The 19921-nt window shown below is 43.9% G+C and overlaps 1 protein-coding gene across 2 annotated transcripts in view; it reads right to left on the bottom strand.

Annotated features, from left to right (window-relative positions):
* Positions 1–1725: 1725 nt before the first annotated feature.
* The window catches only part of CENPI (centromere protein I), a 30987-nt gene continuing 12791 nt past the window's right edge, over positions 1726–19921 (bottom strand). For both annotated transcript variants that reach the window (XM_054038834.1, XM_054038835.1), the window contains exons 10-21: positions 19626–19790; positions 19247–19367; positions 18921–19012; positions 18468–18585; positions 18312–18376; positions 17424–17521; positions 16364–16499; positions 13505–13629; positions 9948–9996; positions 9559–9792; positions 4020–4061; positions 1726–2989 (exon numbers count right to left, since the gene is read on the bottom strand). In XM_054038834.1, coding sequence (XP_053894809.1) covers positions 2858–2989; positions 4020–4061; positions 9559–9792; positions 9948–9996; positions 13505–13629; positions 16364–16499; positions 17424–17521; positions 18312–18376; positions 18468–18585; positions 18921–19012; positions 19247–19367; positions 19626–19790 — 1377 coding nt within the window. In that variant the 3' untranslated portion in view covers positions 1726–2857. The remainder of the gene's footprint in view (positions 2990–4019; positions 4062–9558; positions 9793–9947; positions 9997–13504; positions 13630–16363; positions 16500–17423; positions 17522–18311; positions 18377–18467; positions 18586–18920; positions 19013–19246; positions 19368–19625; positions 19791–19921) is intronic.

The raw sequence follows: 19921 nt of genomic DNA, 5'->3' as shown, positions 1-19921 counted from the left end.
AGAGGTAAAACAACTTCTCTACTCCTACTTGAGATTCCTGTTTATGCATTCCATGATCAAATTAGCTCTTTTAGCCATAGCATCACACAGGGATCTTATGTTCAGGTGATTATCCACCACAACCTATCAAATCCAAGAACCAGATGGTGTCTTTGACTGATTACTTGTGGTTGGTGGCAATTAGCCTGCTAAGGTGGTCTGCAAGGACTAGGTCTGCAAACCTAGTAAGGGGAAAGCTCCTTGAGTAATTTCATGGTGAATACATCAGTTCCTGAAACTCTCAGCTTTTTGACATGGGGAGGGGGAGAGAAGGAATAAGAAATATCAGCAGGCAGTGTTGAACATGATCTAACACATTACTGAGGCAGACTGTCCTGATCGGTCCATCCCTTCATTAGAATGGAATGCTGCGAATGCCTGATCTCCAGCATGCTTATTTCAAGGCAGACTTCCTGGGAAGTCAAGACTGTGGGTTTGGAGATGGCCTAAGGGGGCTCCCTAGGAGAATGAGGAAGCATGTCGGCGGCAGCCTGATGGCAACAGTTAAAAAAAAAAGAAGGGTACCCTCCTTGCATACCTTTAGAGAATTTTTCCACAAGTTCAACTGTTACCTGTATAAGAGTAGCATCTAGAAGTCCTAGTCATGGAGCAGGACCCCACTGTACAAACATATAACAAAGATGGTCCCTATCTCCAAATGAAAATTGGGGAAACCGGTTTCTTTTCATCTAGATGATGTATGTTGGGCAGAGATTTTAACCACTCGCTGCACACAGCAGGTGAAGTCTGGCATGCTGTGTCACGTAAACACAGGAAGCCACATGCCCTATAAGTCAGAGACAGGCTCTCATGATATTTGTGGATGGGTCTATAACTAGTTGAGATCCACTATGGGGAATGACCATAGTGAACCCCTAGGTCTATTAAAATAAAATGTGCTCCAGATTCCCTACTGGAGGCAAAGGAATTAAATGAGAGAGACCTTGAAGAGCAATTAGGTGATATCTCCCAGCTACCCTCAGAGGCTGAAAATGAATATTCCACCTCTAAAAGTGGAGTTTACTTAACAGGAGCTCCAGGCAAAACCAGTCTCTGTACTACCACTGCATGGTATTAGTGGCCAGTACCATGAAGGGTATTTTCACCACAGAGGAGAGGTGATTTGGGTAGAGCTTGCATTGCAAGATCATGTGACACCATAAAAGCTTTCGGTACTGGGATTAATGATACCCAGGAGAGCTGGATGGAGGCCATTGGTACTGATGTGGTGGGCTGAGCTTCAGTACTGAGGAACCGTCACCAGGTAAGAGAGCCCAACCTGAGGGGAGACTGGAGCACAGTGAGAATGTCAGTAGGATGCATTCTGGGCCTTGAGCTACCCTTTAAAGAGGAAGGATGAGGAGATATCTTTTTCCTATTAGGACCCCATGAGGGTGACCTAGTTTTATGCTCCATAGAGGGGGGGAAAAAAGGCTTCAAGACATCACAAGTTAACATCAAACAAAAGTTAATTCTGTCAAAAGTGAAAAAGTCTTTCAGCAAAATGTTCTCCCCCTATCTGGGAAGATAGGAGCCACACAGGTGGGCATAGCCACAGATGAGAAAGTAAAAAATCATTTCTCAGACCCACTGTTTGAACATAAGAGTTTATTAACAAGATCATTAGCCTTCAACAACGTGACCCCAAGACTAATATGGTATTAGAGACAAAGGAACAAGCAGGCAAGACACCACCACCATGTTGGTAACCATCGCTGAAAAAGGAAAAAACATGTCAACATTTCCTTAAGTGTCTCCTTTTCAGAGGCAGAAAGAAAGTACAAACTACTTGGAATCATGATCAGTGTTCTCTCTCTTGTTCTCTGAGCATGGAAGTTGAAGAGTCCCAACCCTGCTTTACACCATCAGTATGAAGTTCACCCAAAATATCCAGCTTAGGAAATGGAGTTCAGTTTCTTTTAACTGGATCTGAGTTTTAAAAAGGGCGGGAAGGAAGAAACATTTCACAAGAGAGTTCCTTTGCAGTGGCACTAAGGCAGTATTTTACATAATATAAACATATACAATATACAGTTATGTACATTGCTACAAGCACAAAAGGGAAAACTGCATTTAGACTTGTCACAAGAAAATAGCGAGCTGTTAGCAATGTCCCTAGGGTGCTCAAAGCATCCATAAAACATGAACTTCAGCGCTAAATCTTCCAGCTGCAGTGCGAGAATGTCCTACAGACTGGTACAAAGGAAAGCATCCTCAGGAGGTTTCATACTGAAAGCAAAATCTAAGGGGTCAGTTAGGCCAGCCTGTCACAGACCCTCAAAACCAGTATAAATAGACTCCACCACAGAAGACCCAGCAGGTTCCTTAAAGTCCCCGAGTCAAAATATACAATATCTTAGAAAGGTGTGTGTGCACGCATGCATGCGTTTATACACACAGGGAGTTCCTCATTACACACTGCAGCGGGAGGTCAGGAATCACTTCTAAGTGAAGGAGCACTGCTAAGTGCCATAATGAAATAAGAAAGGCAGAAGTGTTTGCAGCTTAGTTGAAATAGACATTCCAGTATGAGGAAGTTGATAGTGAACAGGGACATTGCACAGGATACAAACTCAGCAGCATCACAACACAGAAGTTTGGCAGGGACATCCAGGTTCAGTGCACTGTTGAATAAGGTCAGTTCAACCATTCTCTCTCTGTCCTTGTTTTCCTAAGGTGATGTCAGTATCAAAATGTAATACAGCTAATGGCTCGGTCTACAGTACTTCTTCCCCTAGACAAAGGTGTTAGAGGCAGGGCCTGCTATACTCTGCTTTCCTGGTCTGGACAACCAGAAGAATCCATATGAACCAGTCTGTTACACCTGAACATTCCCTGACTTGGTTTGGGAGACCTGAGAAACACGATTGATGCTGCTTTCGATGAAGAGTTTCAGGCCTTGTAACCCCTGCACATAGAGATATTCCAGATACCAGTTCCACTGCCTCCCCTAGAAACAGAAATAAGGTAGTTAAGTGTCTGGGGCCACAGATGCAGTTGTAGCCTCCTTTTGCCTTAACCTGGAAATATGGCAATACAGACAGTAAAAGCCTGAATACACCTGCCCTGCCACATGATTATGCACCGGCACAAAGATTACATCCCACCCCAGGCTCCCAAGTGACTGGATGCCTCATAGGATCTGACATTGAGCCCTTTACCTATAGGTCACCATTTCAAATCTGGCCTACCCTGATAGTGATCTCAAGTCTTTACCATTTGGTAACTACTCAGGACCTACATAAATCCCATTTCTGGTAGACAGAAGCCCACTAGTTGTCTCCTTGGCAAGTCCAGCGAAGTGGCTGAGCCATAAAACTGAACTCCCCATCCCACAATGAGAAGTTACCCTAGTTCAGCTTTGAGGCACATTGACAGGGCAGCACAAGGGGAAGCTTGAACGGTCACTGCCCAGACTGATCCTATTCAGTGGAGGATTTCTGTCTCTAGCACCGTTCACTTTAGCAGTACATTCAGTTTAAAATTAAAGAAAAGAATATACTGCTACCCCAGAATGTGAACGCTATTTAGACTGATATTGGAAATTTGGACAAGCTTAATCCATTTGTGAGAGAAGAATTTTCCCAGGAGCAAATTCTCCAATAGTTAAGAGGTAACTAGAACTTCTTGACCTACAATAAATGCAGCCTCAGCACAGAGGCGTGTAACAGTCTCAGTCCACTGGCTGTACATGGCTGCTACACCAAAACGTTCCCAGACCAAAGTACACTGCTCTAGTCATCAGGTAACACAATGTGCTGTCCTCATTGTGAACAGCTGGAACTTTGTAGTGGGTCCACAAGTGAGTCTTCATCTTTGACTGAGTTCTCATGTGTCATGACCAGATGAGAGCATAAACCCTCCTTTCGAGCTCCTTATTCTTCTCCTGGACGTGGTATTTTTGAAGATGTATTTATATTACTAACCTATAGCTAAATACAGCCAGTTTTCACATAAGATTTAAAAATAGAACACATTACCTTAATTAAGTTGAAGTTCAGGGTTTTATCTTCTGGCCAAGCCTTGTGGGGGAAAAAAAATATTAAGTAAACAGAAGTCAGATCAGATAAAACCCTCTGTCCTGAGTTGCCGGGCCTCAGCTCTGCTGAGTCCCCTTAAGGCAGGAGCTCCATGAGTGCAAGGAAGCTATGGCAATTGTGAATATACTGTAGCATATTCTCCTGACACCAGTCCATAAATAGCAAGGTATCATGGAAAGTACTCTACCAGAAGTCAATACTTCTGGACAGAAACAAGTAATATTTATAAACTTATTGAACTCCTGTGCCTCAAAGGCTAAGGAACCACCATCTCACCACTATCAAACGGAGCAAAAGTAGAGAACCCTATGAGGCTTAGTTTATTACCTCACTATTTCAGGGACTCTTCTCTGAATCTGCTGCAGAGCAGCACCCTCTGGTGCTCTGGAAATATTTACTCAACAACGGAGCATGTTTTCAGGAAAAGCAGGCACTGTATGTGACGTTGTGCATTCTATATGGTTTTATAAAAACTTGATAATAAGTCAATATAATGTAACTGAGATAGTTTTAGAGAAAATACGGTAATAAGTGAATGTAACGTAACTGGGATATGCTTCATGCAAAAGGTCTCTTGTAAGGTATCATTACAAAGCTTATAAGCTACTGAGTATGATCATCTGATTTGTATGAATGTACCACTCTTGTATCTAAAACTAGAAATATAAAATGTAACTCTGAGGGCCTATTGTAATTGTGTAAAGTGTGGACCATTAATGATGGTTTAAAATCTTGATGACTCCCATTGTCTGCAGATGGCTGTATTTACCTGTGAGTCTTCCTGTATATGTGTGTGCTGGCAAGTGAGTAATGAAGTCTTGCAGTGACATGTGATCATGTCACCTGAACTGGAATCCATCTTTAACCTGGTGCTTTTCCAGTGAGGGGGGGTGGAAACCCAGAGAGACAAAGAGTTCCCGCCTTATGCAAAAGATATATAAAGGGGTGGAAGAGAACAGAGAGGGAAAGGAGCCATCATGAAGAATCCCCTAGCTACCACCTGAGCTGCAACAAGAGCTGTACCAGGGGAAAGAATTGTGCCCAGGCCTGGAAGATGTCCAGTCTGAGAAAAACTTACTAAAGCATCTCTGAGGGTGAGATTATCTGTATTTAGTTTGATTAGGCATAGATTTGCGCATTTTATTTTATTTTGCTTGGTGACTTACTTTGTTCTGTCTGTTACTACTTTGAACCACTTAAATCCTACTGTCTGTATTTAATAAAATCACTTTCTATTTAGTAATTCACTCAGAGTATGTATTAATACCTGGGGGAGCAAACAACTGTGCATATCTCTCTATCAGTGTTATAGAGGGCGAACAATTTATGAGTTTGCCCTGCATAAACTTTATGCAGGGTAAAACGGATTTATCTGGGTTTAGACCCCATTGGGAGTTGGGCATCTGAGTGCTAAAGACAAGCGCACTTCTGTAAGCTGTTTTCAGGTAAACTTGCAGCTTTGGGACAAGTGATTCAGACCCTGGGTCTGTGTTGGAGCCAGACGGAAGTGTCTGGCTCAGCAAGACAGGGTGCTGGAGTCCTGAGCTGGCAGGGAAAACAGGAGCAGGGGTAGTCTTTGCGCATCGGGTGGCAGCTCCCAAAGGGGTTTCTGTGATCCAACCCGTCACACTGTATACATGAACTTTTCCTCTCCTTTGTTTCCTAAGGATTTTTAAACCAGTTTGTGGTTCCCATGTAGAGAACAGTCAGTGCTTCAGGATGAGGAATGCTAGTATTGCCCATCAGCAATGTCTTCTACAGGTGTGGGGAGGTGTAAGAGGACCTCGGGAGAAAGATGGAAGGAAAAGAACTTGACAAAGAAAGTCTTGCTATAATGCTGGAGAAGTCAGAATTCCCTTCTCCCAATTTTTGTTTATCATGTAAAAGCATTTTTAAGGACATAAGGAAAATCCCTTCAAAGTTCAGTTAAGTGAACAAATAGCACAGTTACATTTTGTAATTAGAGCAACTGGGTGGTGCAAGGTAACATGCTGTGGTCTTAGAATCTAAGCGGCTATTTTGGGGGGAATTCTGTGCCACTGCGCAAGAATAGAATTAAATGTCCCCTGCAGATTTTACTCTTTCTTCAGAGAACATTTGATTCATGCATCCCTCCCAGGTAGCAGTTGGGGGTGGGGTGGGGCAGGGCACATCTGGTTCGGGCATTGAGAAAAGCTGGGAGACACTTAAAATCACTGCTTTGGGGGTGGTGCTGGGCTCTCTCTGTCCCTCTCGCGGTGCACCCAGAGCCCCGTCAGTGGCTCCTATGCTGCTCTGGGCACCAGCTGCTAGTCACAGCTGGGCTGGGAAGAGGGGCAGTATACGGAACTTTTTTCCCCTGAACGGGCCGCTCCCAGGGCCGGATCAGACCCATCCCCAGGTCTGCAGGAAGCTCCACACACCGCCTGCTTCCTGCTCCCATCATGCCCTGGGCGAGGGGCTACTGTGCAAGGAGCTGCCCTCCCATCTGCCACCCAGTACCCAAACTCCCCTGCTGAGCCCCACCCCTCTCTATTCAGACCCCCACCCCACTGAGCTCCCACAAGCTGCACCAGGACCCCCGCCCCACCAAGGCCCCACCAACTGCACTTAGATCCCCACCCCACTCAGACTCCCCACCGAGCCTCACTCCCCCAGCACCTGGACCACTCCACTGAGCCCCCTGTACCCAGACCCTCTGCCATGCCCCATCCCTCCCATACACCCCTGCTGAGCCCCAATCACCTTCACCTGGATCCCCCCAGCAAAATCCCATTCCCCCTGCTCCCAATGAGCCCCTGTGCATCCAGATCCCCCCCACTGAGACACCCATATCCAAGTTACCCCACACCTGGATCCACCCACACTAGGATCCTGCCGGGCTGAGCCTGCTTGCCCTACATCTGGATCGGGGGGGTAGGGCTGGGCATATGTGCAAGACACTGTCCCCTCTCGCTCACTGTGGAGCCATAGAGATGTACTAATATTCTTAGCAAGGAAACTGTTTGTCAAAAAACATTTCCTGAATCTTTTTTGTTGACTGTATTGTTACAGACATAGTCGCTGATAGGTATTTGAAATAAATTACCAAAATAATTGAAAATGGTATGATTATATTGTGTTATGTTGACAATTAAAATATTGTGCCCAGAATTTTTAATATTTTTGGCACAGAATTCCCTCAGGAGTATAAGCTGCACCCCTGCACTGAAAGTTCAAGGGTAGGATAGAGCTTGGCAGTTTTCAGAGAATGCATGTTGTGCATATCCCTTACTCTGTTTGCATTCTGTTTGCATGGGCTCCTTTTGGAAATTCTGTCCTGAGACTAAAGACTTCTGGTTTAAGAGCAATGTTTTAAATGCTCTAACACACACCTGTAGACTTTGATTTTACGTTAGAAGTACGGTCAAGGAAATTAGCAGTGAGTGACTAGAGAGGAAAGATGAAATACAGTTAGGATGATGTAATGATGTTTCCTAAAGAATGGAATTGAATGCTTGCCTACAATTGAAAGTTAACTTGGATTAAGGTCAAGAGTGAATGTGAAGCAAAACAAACAGCTCCAAGTGTACAAGTATCAGGGGGCAGCCATGTTAGTCTGTATCCACAAAAACGACAAGGAGTCCGGTGGCACTGTAAAGGCCTGGTCTACACTGGGGGTGGGGGTGTCGATGTAAGATACATAACTTCAGCTACGGAAATACTGTAGCTGAAGTCGACATATCTTATTCCGACTTACCTCCCATCCTCACGGCACGGGATCGAAGGCCGCGGCTCCCCCGTCGACTCCGCTACTGCCACTCGCTCTGGTGGAGTTCCGGAGTCGACAGGGAGCGTGTTCGGGTATCGATCGCTACCCGCCGATACGGTGGGTAGTCTGGACATACCATAAGACTAACAGATTTATTTGGGCATAAGCTTTCGTGGGTAAAAAATCCTCACTTCTTCAGATGCAAGTGTAGACATTTATTTGAGAATAAGCTACTCTCCCTGCTCCCCAGGTGAGCACTGATGTTAGACCTCTGAAAACCAGAAATACAAAGTTAAGATACATGCCACCCCCACAATGTGACCTTAGCTCAAAGATGGCAGAGTAAGGTCCCAGCATGCCAATAAAACACATACTAGTACTTCCCTTACAGATGCTGCAAAACCCTTCGGCAAGACAGACTTGGTGCTCATGTGCTAAACACCTGTTTGCTGTGGCAAAACTCACAGGAGTAGCAAACAGGACCTACTTACACTTGGCCTACACTCAAACATTGAGGGTACGTCTACACTGCAGTTAAAAACCCACGGCTGGCCAGTGCCAGCTGACTGGGGTTCATGGGGCTCGGACTAAGGGACTGTTTTATTGCATTGTAGACGTTCCAGCTCAGGCTGCAGCCCAAGCTCTGGGACGCTCAGAGCCCTAGAGTCTGGGCTCCAGCCAGAGCATCTACACTGCAGTTAAACAGCCCCTTAGCCTGAGCCCCGCAAACCCAAATCAGCTGGCATGGTACAGCCGCGCGTGTCTAACTGCAGTGTAGGCATACCCTGAGCTTACTTTACACAAGCCACCCCAGATTTGCTAAACGTTACCCCCCTTTCGCCCATGTCCTGAGGATTCCTTCTGAGACATTGCCTTCATTTCCTCCTCATTAAGCCCTAAAGACCACTGTTATGTATGCCATAGAATGCTGACCATCCCCAAACCAAGGCGACACCTATGCACACCTCTGCGGACACGCTGTACAAAACTCAGTGCTGAAATGGGGCATACTTCATCCTTCCAAGTACACATGCATCTCATCATATCACAACAGAACCTGCTCCAACTTATTCCTCCCTCATTCAATACAGCTCTAAGTAACACAACGAAGGCATTTGGAGTGCATGCAGATAAATGCTGGAATTCAAATCTGTGGAGACCACCACAAACTCCTATAGAACAGCCTCATCTCTATTAATTATGCTGCCTTCCCTGCTAATTGAACTATTGCCAGTAGTTAGTGCCAGCTCCAGGTGACAGTTAAGGTTGTGTTGCGGGGGCGTATATATCTTAGTTTTGCATTTCCCTGGTTTTCAAGAGATTTAAGTTTAGTCACTCCACATTCTAGAATGACACAAGGCATCACTGGGCAACCTTAATTCCATGCTTATGAAGTTTTTGGGCATTTAATATTTATCTGTATTACTTCTAACCATGTCTCAAAATGATTTGGCCACACTATAATCATGGAGTTTAAAAGCAAAGCATGTTTAAAACCATTGCCTTATATACTTTTATACCAAGCAAACAACCAAAACTAAACTGTTCAGACTGAGCTGCTGGGCTGAGATGAACACAGAGCACTGGTTTCAGCCCACCTAGCAGAGTACCAACGCTTGAAAAACACAAGTGAACTCAAGCAGTGCAAGGAGTGGGGGAGGACAGTTCTCCAGCTGAATTCTCAAGATGGAGTGACTCATTGGCAGTGCAATAGTGGGGGCCACTCTGAAACATTGCTCACACACTTACCTGCTGCAGGAAGAGGATAGCATAGCCCATCAGGGCTGGGTGGTGGACAATGTTGAAGCTGTTCCTGACCTCCTGCACTCTGGTTTTCTTCAGTACTTCCGGATCTAGGCGAATGCCCTGAGGGTGGATATCCTTCTGGAATGCACTGGATGTCCACAGACAGCCCACCATGGCCATTATGTACTGGTTGTACTCTTGGTAAGTCTGGCTACTGAACTTGAATTGCAGTATTGTCTGATGGGATCAGAAAACAATTCAGTTGCATAGCACTGGTGCACTACCCTTATCCCTTGCAATTGTGTCATTAAAGCACTGCCTTCCCAACAACTTGTTTATAACTCTTTTATTACCGTCCACAGTACTTTACCGCAAAGGTTTGTTCATGGTACCTTTTTAATCAGCTCATTTTCTTTTGCAGCTACCAAGTTGGTTCGATACCTAAAGGAATGAACAAATGGAAGAGAGACTTAAGTGCCCTCTGAATTCTAACGCAGATAAATACTAGAGAAGGGCAGGAGTGCTGCTTCAGAAAAAGTTAATGGCAGCTTTTCTCCTCCTCCAATTATAAATAAGGCTACATTTTAGTCACGGGTATTTTTTGTAAAAGTCATGGACAGATCACGAGCAGTATCATGTTATTGACTTGAACTGGGACTATATAGATCATTGTTGCAACCAAAGTCCTGTAGTGACACCAAATCTCGTATAAAGGGCAGGCACTAGCCTGGCAAGCAGGTGCTTGGGGCGGATGCTCTGGAGAGGGACGGCATGTCCAGGTATTCGGCGGCAATTTGGCAGATGGTCCCTCACTCCCGCTGGGAGCAAAGGACCTCCCGCCGAATCGCCGCCGCAGATCGTGGCTTTTTTTTTTTTTTGGCTGCTTGGGGTGGCCAAAACCCTGGAGCCAGCCCTGATAAAGGGGGTCAAATAGGGTGTCTAAGACAAGGTTATGGTTATGCTATCTGTATATGTGTATCATTTTTGTAGTTGAAGTTATGAATATTGGCGCTGTACTGTCTGCATTTCAAATCTCTGCTATGCTCTTTTAGGCTGTCTTGCATAACAGGCCAAAAAACTTGCTATGCTTCTGGGTGACACCCCAGAGAAGTTGGTGTCAGCTCTGCCTAGCCTGCTTGATGGCCCATTAAGGACCATCAGCTATACAACTGACCCATTGAGAGAAGGCAAATACGCCTTGTAACTCAAAGTATGCAGGGACTTCCCATGTAATTTTCCACATTAAGGACAAAGAGGTGTTCTTACACCTGGAAAAGACTATAAAAGGCTGATGCCTCATCTCCATCTGGTCTTCAATCCTGCTTCATACCTCTGGAGGGACTTTGCTACAAACAGAAGCTCTACACAAAGGACTGAATGACCCATCCCAGCTGGGGATGTACTCCAGAGACTTGATTTGAACCTGCAGTTTATTCTATCACTGCTGCAAGCCTGAACCAAGAACTTTGCCATTACTGTATGTAATTAATTCCATTTAACAGATTCTAGCTTTCATCTATATCTTTTTCCTTTTCTAAATAAACCTTTAGATTTTAGATTCTAAAGGATTGGCAACAGCGTGATTTGTGGGTAACATCTGATTTATATATTGACCTGGGTCTGGGGCTTGGTCCTTTGGGATCGAGAGAACCTCTTTTCTTTTACTGGGGTATTGGTTTTCATAAGCATTCTTCCCCATAACGAGTGGCACTGGTGGTAATACTGGGAAACTAGAGTGTCTAAGGGAATTGCTTGGGTGACTTGTGGTTAGCCAGTGGGCCAAAACCAAAGTCCTCTCTGTCTGTCTGGTTTGGTTTGTCTTAGAGGTGGAAAAACCCCAGCCTTGGGCTGTAACTGCCCTGCTTTAAGCAATTTGTCCTGAACTGGCACTCTCAGTTGGGTCCCGCCAGAACCAGCATCATTACAAGCAGTAAACAAAAATTCATGGCCTGTGGCCTGTCCGTGACTTGTACTATATACACCCCTAACTAAAACTTGGGCGGGGGGGGGGGAATGGGGGGGTGGTCCAGGAGTGCCGTGGGTGCTGGTGGCCTGAGATCCCCGCTGGTGCTGGGGGTGAAGGGTTGGTGGGACTGGCAGGCTCCCTACCCAACTTCGCGCAGCTCCCCTGAAGTGGATGGCATGTCCCTGCATCTCCTAGTGGGAGGGAAGGCCAGGGGGACACCATGTGCTGCCCCCTCCATGAGTACTGGTTCCACAGCTCCCATTGGCTAGGAACCACAGCCAATGGGAGCTGCGGGGTGGTGCCTATAGGCAGGGGCAGTGTGCAGAGCCCCATGACCTCTCTGCCTACAAGCTACAGGGACATGCCGGCTGCTTCTGGGGAGCTTCCCTTCCCGCCCCCAGGTAAGCTCAACCCCTTATCCCAGCCCTGAGCCCCCGCCCATTCTCAAACTGCTGCTGCTGGCCATGGGGCTGCCCAACTCAGAAGTTACAGAAGTCATGGAGGTCACAGAAAGTCACAGAATCTGTGACCTCTGTGACTGACACGCAGCCTTAATTATAAACACTGACGGAAGGAAGAGTTCAAAGGGACTTCACCACTTGGCACAGGGCTAGCCTCTATCCAGGGACTAGGGAGAAGGAAGATACTAAGAGATGAGCTCTCATTCAACTAACAGACTTTGAGGTTCCTTAGTAACAGAGAACATAGGACTGGAAGGCACCACCTTATTGCAGGAGCAATATGTTCCAACCAAATCAGAGACAAAATCACCTTCATATGACTCAACAGGCTATATGCAGTGTGCAGCCCTGAAATCTAGCACAAAAATGCAGTGTGCTTTTAAAAAGGAGCCTTTCATTCAGCGAGTATAGAAAATGGAAGCCACTGGAAGTAATGGAACCTGACAGTTGTTCTGTATAAATAATCACTAGCTGCTCTTATCTCCTGGAGAGCGCCCTGTCACGTTAATTACCCTGCAGTCTCCTCAGAGAGAAAGCCACATGGACAGCCCTACGCCAGCTGTCAGCAATTGGCTACTTTTCTTATTGGATGCAACCACTGGAACTAACACCACCAAGAACAGCAACAGTTCAGTAGGTCCTACAGAGAAATGAACAATGCTCTCTCCAGACCTGCAGGCAGCCTCCAGGCCTCCGAGACTCAGAAGCAGCAGAACACCTCATACTCAGCGCTGCCCTAAACTCCTCTTTCTGCAAATGTGAGTCTAATGGTTAGAGCAGAGGTTCTTAACCTTTTTCTTTCTGAGGCCCCCACAACATGCTAAAAACTCCATGGCCCACCTGTGCCGCAATAACTGGCTTTCTGCATATAAAAGCCAGGGCTGGCATTAGGGGGTAGCAAACAGGGCAACTGCCTGGGGCCCCATGTCACAGGGGCCCCCGCAAAGCTACATTGCTCAGGCTTCGGCTTCAGCCCCGGGTGGCAGGGTTCAGGCACCTGGGCTACAGCCCCATGCAGTGGGGCTTTGGCTTTCTGCCCTGGGTCCCAGCGAGTCTAATGCTGGCCCTGCTTGGAGGGCCCCCTGAAACCTGCTCAAGGACCCCTGGTTGAGAACTACTGGGTTAGAGCACAAGCCGGGGAGTTTGACACTCTAGGCGTCAGTCAGGAATTGAACCTATTAGGTGAGTTACTTAAGGTCTCTCAAAGTATTAAAGGAACACCTACCTACCTCAGAGATGGCATCCTGAGGAGGGAGCAGTGACCTGAAACTTGGTTTTATTGTTACTTGGGATAACAATATGGAAAAGGTTGAGAATCACTGCTGTAAAGTATATGGCCAGCACTCAGAATAGCCCAAGAACTCCCCCTCCAGCCCCTTTCACACAGAGAGAGGGAGAGAACACAGAAGACTTCATGGAATTCCAATGTTCTTGTTTCGCAACACAAAGAGTGGCATCTCCACAACGGATGATCAGAATAGAAGAGGTGATAAAGTTGAAAGCCCTCCCACATCTTTGGTACCTGTACATAATGTAGCAGAGCTGGTTCAGACTGACAGCATCCATGCTGAGCAGTGCTGGGTAAAAAACTCCAGGAGGAGGCATCACCAACAAGGGTAGGTTATACTTAAGATACACATCGCACACCTGCAGGAAGGAAACAAATCCAGACAGGTTGTTACAACCACCGTTATCAATCCCCACAACACCTACAGGGGAAAATGAGCATTACGTCACTTGTCTGTGCTCCTGTTAACTCTGACACCTTGGAAGGGAAGGTGGGAGAGAAGCAATTCCATTTGTTCCCTCCCCAACCACATCACCAACTCCTTCATAGATTCCAAGGCCAGAAGTCACCACTGTGACCATCTAGTCTGACCTCTTGTAGTCCTATGGCAGACCATAGAACTTCCCCAATATAATTCCTAGAGCAGATCTTTTAGAAAAACATCCAATCTTGATCTCAAAAATTGCCACTGATGTAGAATCCACCATGACCCTTGTGCAGGAGCTTGTGTAAATGTCAGTCTAAACCCTGAAAATTAGCCTACACTCTAGCACTGGGTAGTGGAAATCTAATTTTTCCCTTTAGCAAACATACAGCAGCCACCTTCTCTCTGATCCTACATGCTCCTTCTGTAGCTGTAGCTTGGACTGGACCAGACCTGACCTAACAGCAAGTCTGGGTTAGGTATTACCAGTGAACCACATAACAGAGACCAAATAATTTTAACAGTTAGACAATTCAAGTAGTTATAATTAGCCTATTGGGATTCCATGGTCACAGCAGAAAGCTTTGCCCCCAAGAGATTTTAAATTAAAATGCTGTTTTTGTGCACTTTGAATTGAATTTGTTTCCCTCTACATATAGCTTGATACAGAAAAGGTGTGATTTATTCATGATTTAAAATCAGCAGGCAGTAAACCTTGATTTAAAATCAGTTTTAATCTTATTTTATAATTTGTACTTTTTAGGTTATTCTTCTAAAGAAAGGTTGGTTCTCATTAGTGGGTAACCATTAAAACACATAGGATTTGCAATTAAATAAATGTATGCTAAATTTGGTACTTTTTGCCAACTGCGAGACTATACTATATATGTATTTATTTAAATCAGTTATGTAGATTACATACATTCATTCAGATTCTTAAATTTTTTTATATTAGAAACGGGTTAATGAGGCATTTTGGATTTAGTAGATTAATATTTTACACTTGTGATTTGTATCACTCTGTATGTGGATAGAAACTGGAATTCAATTCAAAGGACACAAACAGCATTTTAATGGTTTTTGTTAGTTAAATAAAATCACCTTAAATGTGCTGGACACGAGAAAAAATTATCAAAATATGTTTTATGTTTAAATAACTAACCAATCTGTTAAATAAAGGAAGTATTAGTAAATTCGACTAAAGAACAGGAGTACTTGTGGCACCTTAGAGACTAACAAATTTATTAGAGCATAAGCTTTCGTGGTGTATATGTATATCTTCCTACTGTATTTTCCACTACACGCATCCGAAGAAGTGGGCTGTAGCCCACGAAAGCTTATGCTCAAAATAAATTTGTTAGTCTTTAAGGTACCACAAGTACTCCTGTTCTTTTTGTGGATACAGACTAACACGGCTGCACCTCTAGATTCAACTAATTACTTCTGGTCATAATATCCTTTAAGATTTTAGAACTAGGATGCTTCATGCTATCACACTGTTTTTATTCATTGATTGAAAGACGAAGACAAGTTTTCTTGCTTTTTCAACTCGTCATCAATTTCTCCACTTTTAATGAACTAGTTGATTCAACCAGTTCTGTTAAAAGCTGGTTTAGCACTTCAATAAACTCTGCTTCCAGTTTAGCCAGTGACTTCCTCCAGATTCAGTAGTTTGGCCCCAAACATGGACTGCTTGAGTGTTGGTTTTAAATTTAAAATGATTTTAATAGATTATAAGAAGTTAAGACCTTAACATTGTCGTCAGATTTAAATTTTTATTTTTAAAAAGAAAAAAGTAATTTATATAAAATCCCTTTATTTTTAAATCATGTTTTTACCCACCACACTCTGAAACAAATAGTAAAGAAAAGGTCTTAATTTTTTCAGAAAAATATTTTTAAAAGTATTTAAAAGTATTAAAATTTGAGTTTTTTCAAGTTAGTTGTATCCCTTTAATATCTTGCTATTCCGTGTGTGTGAATATCAATAGCACCCAACCCCCTTAAAAAACAATACAAAATTCTCTATGATAACTATTTGGATCCATGCTTCAGGTCTTCAGTTAGTCTCCTGGAAGGGGTCAGGCAGTATAGAGAATTCTCTCAGATGCTTTTGTTCACATGCTCAGGATCAGACTGCCCTTTTTGGGTCCAGGAAGGAATTGTCCCCCAGGTCAGATTGGCAGGGACCCTGTGATTCTTTTGCCTTCCACTGGAACATGGGGCTTGGGTTGCTTGCTAGGCTCATCTGGGCATCTCTCACCTACTCAATTCCGTGCCATTACAGAGGCCGTGGGCATTAGTACCTCTTGATCCCTCTTATTCTCTGTCTGTGGCACACAATTTAGTCTCCAGAGGAGTGAAGTACTTGAGTCAAAAAAATCTGGATTAAACTAAATTTGGGGGTAAACTGGGTGGAGTTTGTCTAGTCTGACCTGCACATTTCAGACCACTAAACTGGTAATCCCTCTGGCCTTAAACTTGGATGCAGCAGCTATCATCTATGACTAGTGGACCGGTCCAGCAATTAGGAGGATGTAGCACTTAATCAAGCATAACATCTACAAATTATTACAAGGAAGGATATGTTATGCTCTTGTACAATGAGTGGAAACTGTTCTTAGAGAGGTTGGACATCTTAAAATGCTAAGAGTAATGGGATATACATACTGTCTCATAGAAATCCAGAATAAAGTACAGCAAGAAAGTAGTATTGTTCTCCAAGCGCAGTGCTACAGTGGCGATCCACCCTACAAAGTGGATCAGCTCAGCCACAGAGTTCACCAGTCCAGAAAGAGTGGTGTTCCTAGAACAGCAGTCAGAGAAACAGACAATGTTAACACAACACAGCTTTAAAATACAGAGCAGAGTTAAGCAGAATGACAAGAGAACTCTATGTTTCCCCACCCTCAGTGTTGAAGTCAGCAACATTAATTTGTGAATGTATCCAAGTTAAACAGAACAGAGTTATCCAAAATACTACACAAAACATGGCCACATCTTCATTGCTGGAGAGTTCTTGACTTCAATTTGCTGACTTTTGGGCATGTATGTTCTCAATGTTAGTATTTTTACAAACATAGCTTTTTGCATCACTGCTTCAGTGTTACAGCCTCAAGCCTGGATTGACAAAACTAACCCCAACCTGCCTGCTTTGTGGTCTAAGTTAAGTTAGGATATTTACTATTTTGACAATTTAAAAAGCGCTCATAAGTCAGAAAGGGAGGGATATGAATTAAATGTTCAGATACTATGAGGAAGAGTTGGGTATGAGACCCTAGGCAGATGATCGTTCTTTTCTATGCCTAGAAAATACTGGTTTGTGTCATCAAGTAGAAATGAGTGAAAAAGGAATTTTGACTTGGGCAAACAAGGATTATGCAGAGGCTATCCAGCCATACCTCATAACTCCCTTAATAAAATGCTGCAAGTGTGGTTCATGCTATTGATACATTCATTCTATTTTGAGTACTACATTGCTGAAAAGACATACAAAACATTAAGATATGTACTTTTAATGACGTTACTGCAAGATACAAGATATGAATAAACCATAGCAACCTTGATTGCAATACATTAAAAAAAAATAAACAGGATTCACAACTAAGCTAATTGTCACAGAAGCAGTAAAGCATTTTCTGACTCTTTAGTCACAGGTGGGGAATAAAAACAGGATATTTTCATGCACAACACACAAATACTGCATTGTGTGCAATTCAGATGAACTTACAAAGGACTGATTTTAGGATCAGACTCCACATCCAACTGCATCACATGCCAATTCAGCCAGTTCTGCAACAGCTCCTTCAGACTTTCAAGAACACTACACTGCAGGAGGGAAAGAAAGCAGTGAATTATGTACATTGTAGAGGAGTGTCTGAATGCTAAATAAAAATGGGCCATCATTTTCAAAGTATACTGTGAAGGTTTCAGACAGTTTATCATCAGGACTACAAGAAAGACTGGGGAGAGAGCAAGCTGAAGCCTTCATGTAGGTCTCCATGTAGGACACTTGCACTCAAGACAGGGAGATTAACAGAGGGTGTAACAAGTGCAGGGACACAGAACTCAGGCTGAAATGATGAAACAAAAGAAAAAAGTTGTCTTACTGGATTTTATTATCCTAAATCAGCAGCATGGTGGGTGCAAAATATATTTGTACACCTCTACTTCGATATAACGCTACCCGATATAACACAAAATCGGATATAATGCGGTAAAGCAGTGCTCCGGAGGGTGGAGGGGGGGCTGCACACTCCGGTGGAAAAAAGCAAGTTCAATATAACGCGGTTAGATTTTTTGGCTCCTGAGGACAGCGTTATATTGAGGTAGAGGTGTATTTCCAATTGAAACACTGTTGCTTATTTCCAGTTGAAATCGCCTATAAAAAAAAAAAAAAAAAAGGAGCAAGAGGGCTTCCTAAAATAAATAGTTACCTCCCACTATACATTTTAACTCTCTCTATAAACTGGAGAGGACCCATGTTGGACGGGTCCAGATCCAACGCCAAACTGGGAAGCCCATTTTACTGTCTGTAGATTGCTTTACCTACCTCCCATAGTGGGGACAGCAATACCAACTAGATCTGCATGTGACCAATATAACGACCTTGAATTACCTTAAAATAAAGGGATGATGTAAAAAAAAGCTGTGCCAGAGGTTCACAAAGATGTGGTTTCATTTCTGAAAACAGAGGAGAGAAGTCAAATATCTATGGAAGAATCCAATCCAGCCAGATCAGATATAGTCCAAGATCATAGTCTAGACTACATACCCGAGAAGCTGCTGAGGGGGATCCAGCTCACCAGCCTGAGGATTTGCGATCGACAGCAGAAACCATCCCAGAGGGGAAGGCTCTTATACAAGAATTCTTCACAGGAAGAGAACCCCTCCTGAAGGGTACAAAGATTAAAACCTTCAAAAAAAAAAATTTCATCACAATCCCTTCCCTTTTCTGACTCCCCGCCACGATTCACTAAAGAAGGGCAGAGTCCCTCCCTCATGCAATCCATCAGCTAATGACTGCTGCTTCCCAAATTATCATTCCTCCAGAAAGAGGGGGCAGTTCAGCAACCTGGACTTGCCTTTTGAACACATTTTTGCTGATCTCTTATTGCTGTTTCTAAGATCGTAATCTTTAAGGCATCCCACAGGAAATGGATGAGCCACTAATACATACTAAGCAAAGGCTTAATTGAGAACAGGGCTTCATTAAGTAGGTACTTACCTGCAAGAAACACTCTGTCTTGTAGACAATATCCAGGAAGTCCTTGAACTCTTCTTCATACTGCTGGTTATCAAGCTTATACCAAGTGCATTCTAAACCAGAAGGAATAACGTAACCGAGTACAAGGAGTACAGACAAGGATGCAACAACCAGAAGCAGAATCCAACCCCCCCATCATAGGTACTGTTAAAGTCAATGCTGTCATCTCAGATAGTATTTTTATGTACCAGTAAAACAATCACATATGCCGGTACAGCTAAGTACCATTACAGCCTCAAAGTTATCCCTTTTCCTCCCCACCATACCTGGTAATGTTAAGTTCCTACCTTCTTGAAGAGTCTGGCCCATCCAATAGTAGAGCCTTAAGTAGATAGATTCATCTTTGATACAATTAATGTAGTGAAGCAGCAAGGAATTCCTTAGCACTGAGCCCATCTGGGAAGGAAACTGCAAGAGAAACCGGGACAACCAGCTATTGAATATCTGCTTCTGAAAGGTATTCAAACAAAGCTGACACTAGTCCACACCCTTTCCACCAGGGAATACACACAGGTTCCAGGTTTTCATATCACTCTCCAATACAGTATATCCCTTTGGAGATGGATAACGTGTGCACCTATTCCCCAATAAATAGGTTATTGATATGTATCCCTAGGTCACCTTTAAGATTACACGTGCTCAAGGTGAGGCCTTCATGACACTCACCTCTAGGTGGTGGATGTTCTGTAAGAGCTGGGAGAAGGTGTGTAGCTGCTCCACTGGGAAAGATTCACTGTGACTGAGGATGTCAGCATGGTTGATGTCCTTGCTCCTAGTTGGGTTGTTTGTGTCAGTGCTGCACGCAGGCAAAATCAACTGGGTATTCCATTTCTGGAGAGAGAAACAGGAAACCAAAATTAATAGTTGCGAGCAGGATTTCAGTGCAGTCAGATAAATACACTATAAACAAGACAACTAATATTAGCACAAACTGGGAATCACTCACTTGCTATCCTGCAAAG

This window comes from Malaclemys terrapin, chromosome 9 (assembly GCF_027887155.1).
Source record: "Malaclemys terrapin pileata isolate rMalTer1 chromosome 9, rMalTer1.hap1, whole genome shotgun sequence".
NCBI classification, from domain to species: domain Eukaryota; kingdom Metazoa; phylum Chordata; order Testudines; family Emydidae; genus Malaclemys; species Malaclemys terrapin.
This window is presented reverse-complemented; position numbering and strand designations above follow the sequence as displayed.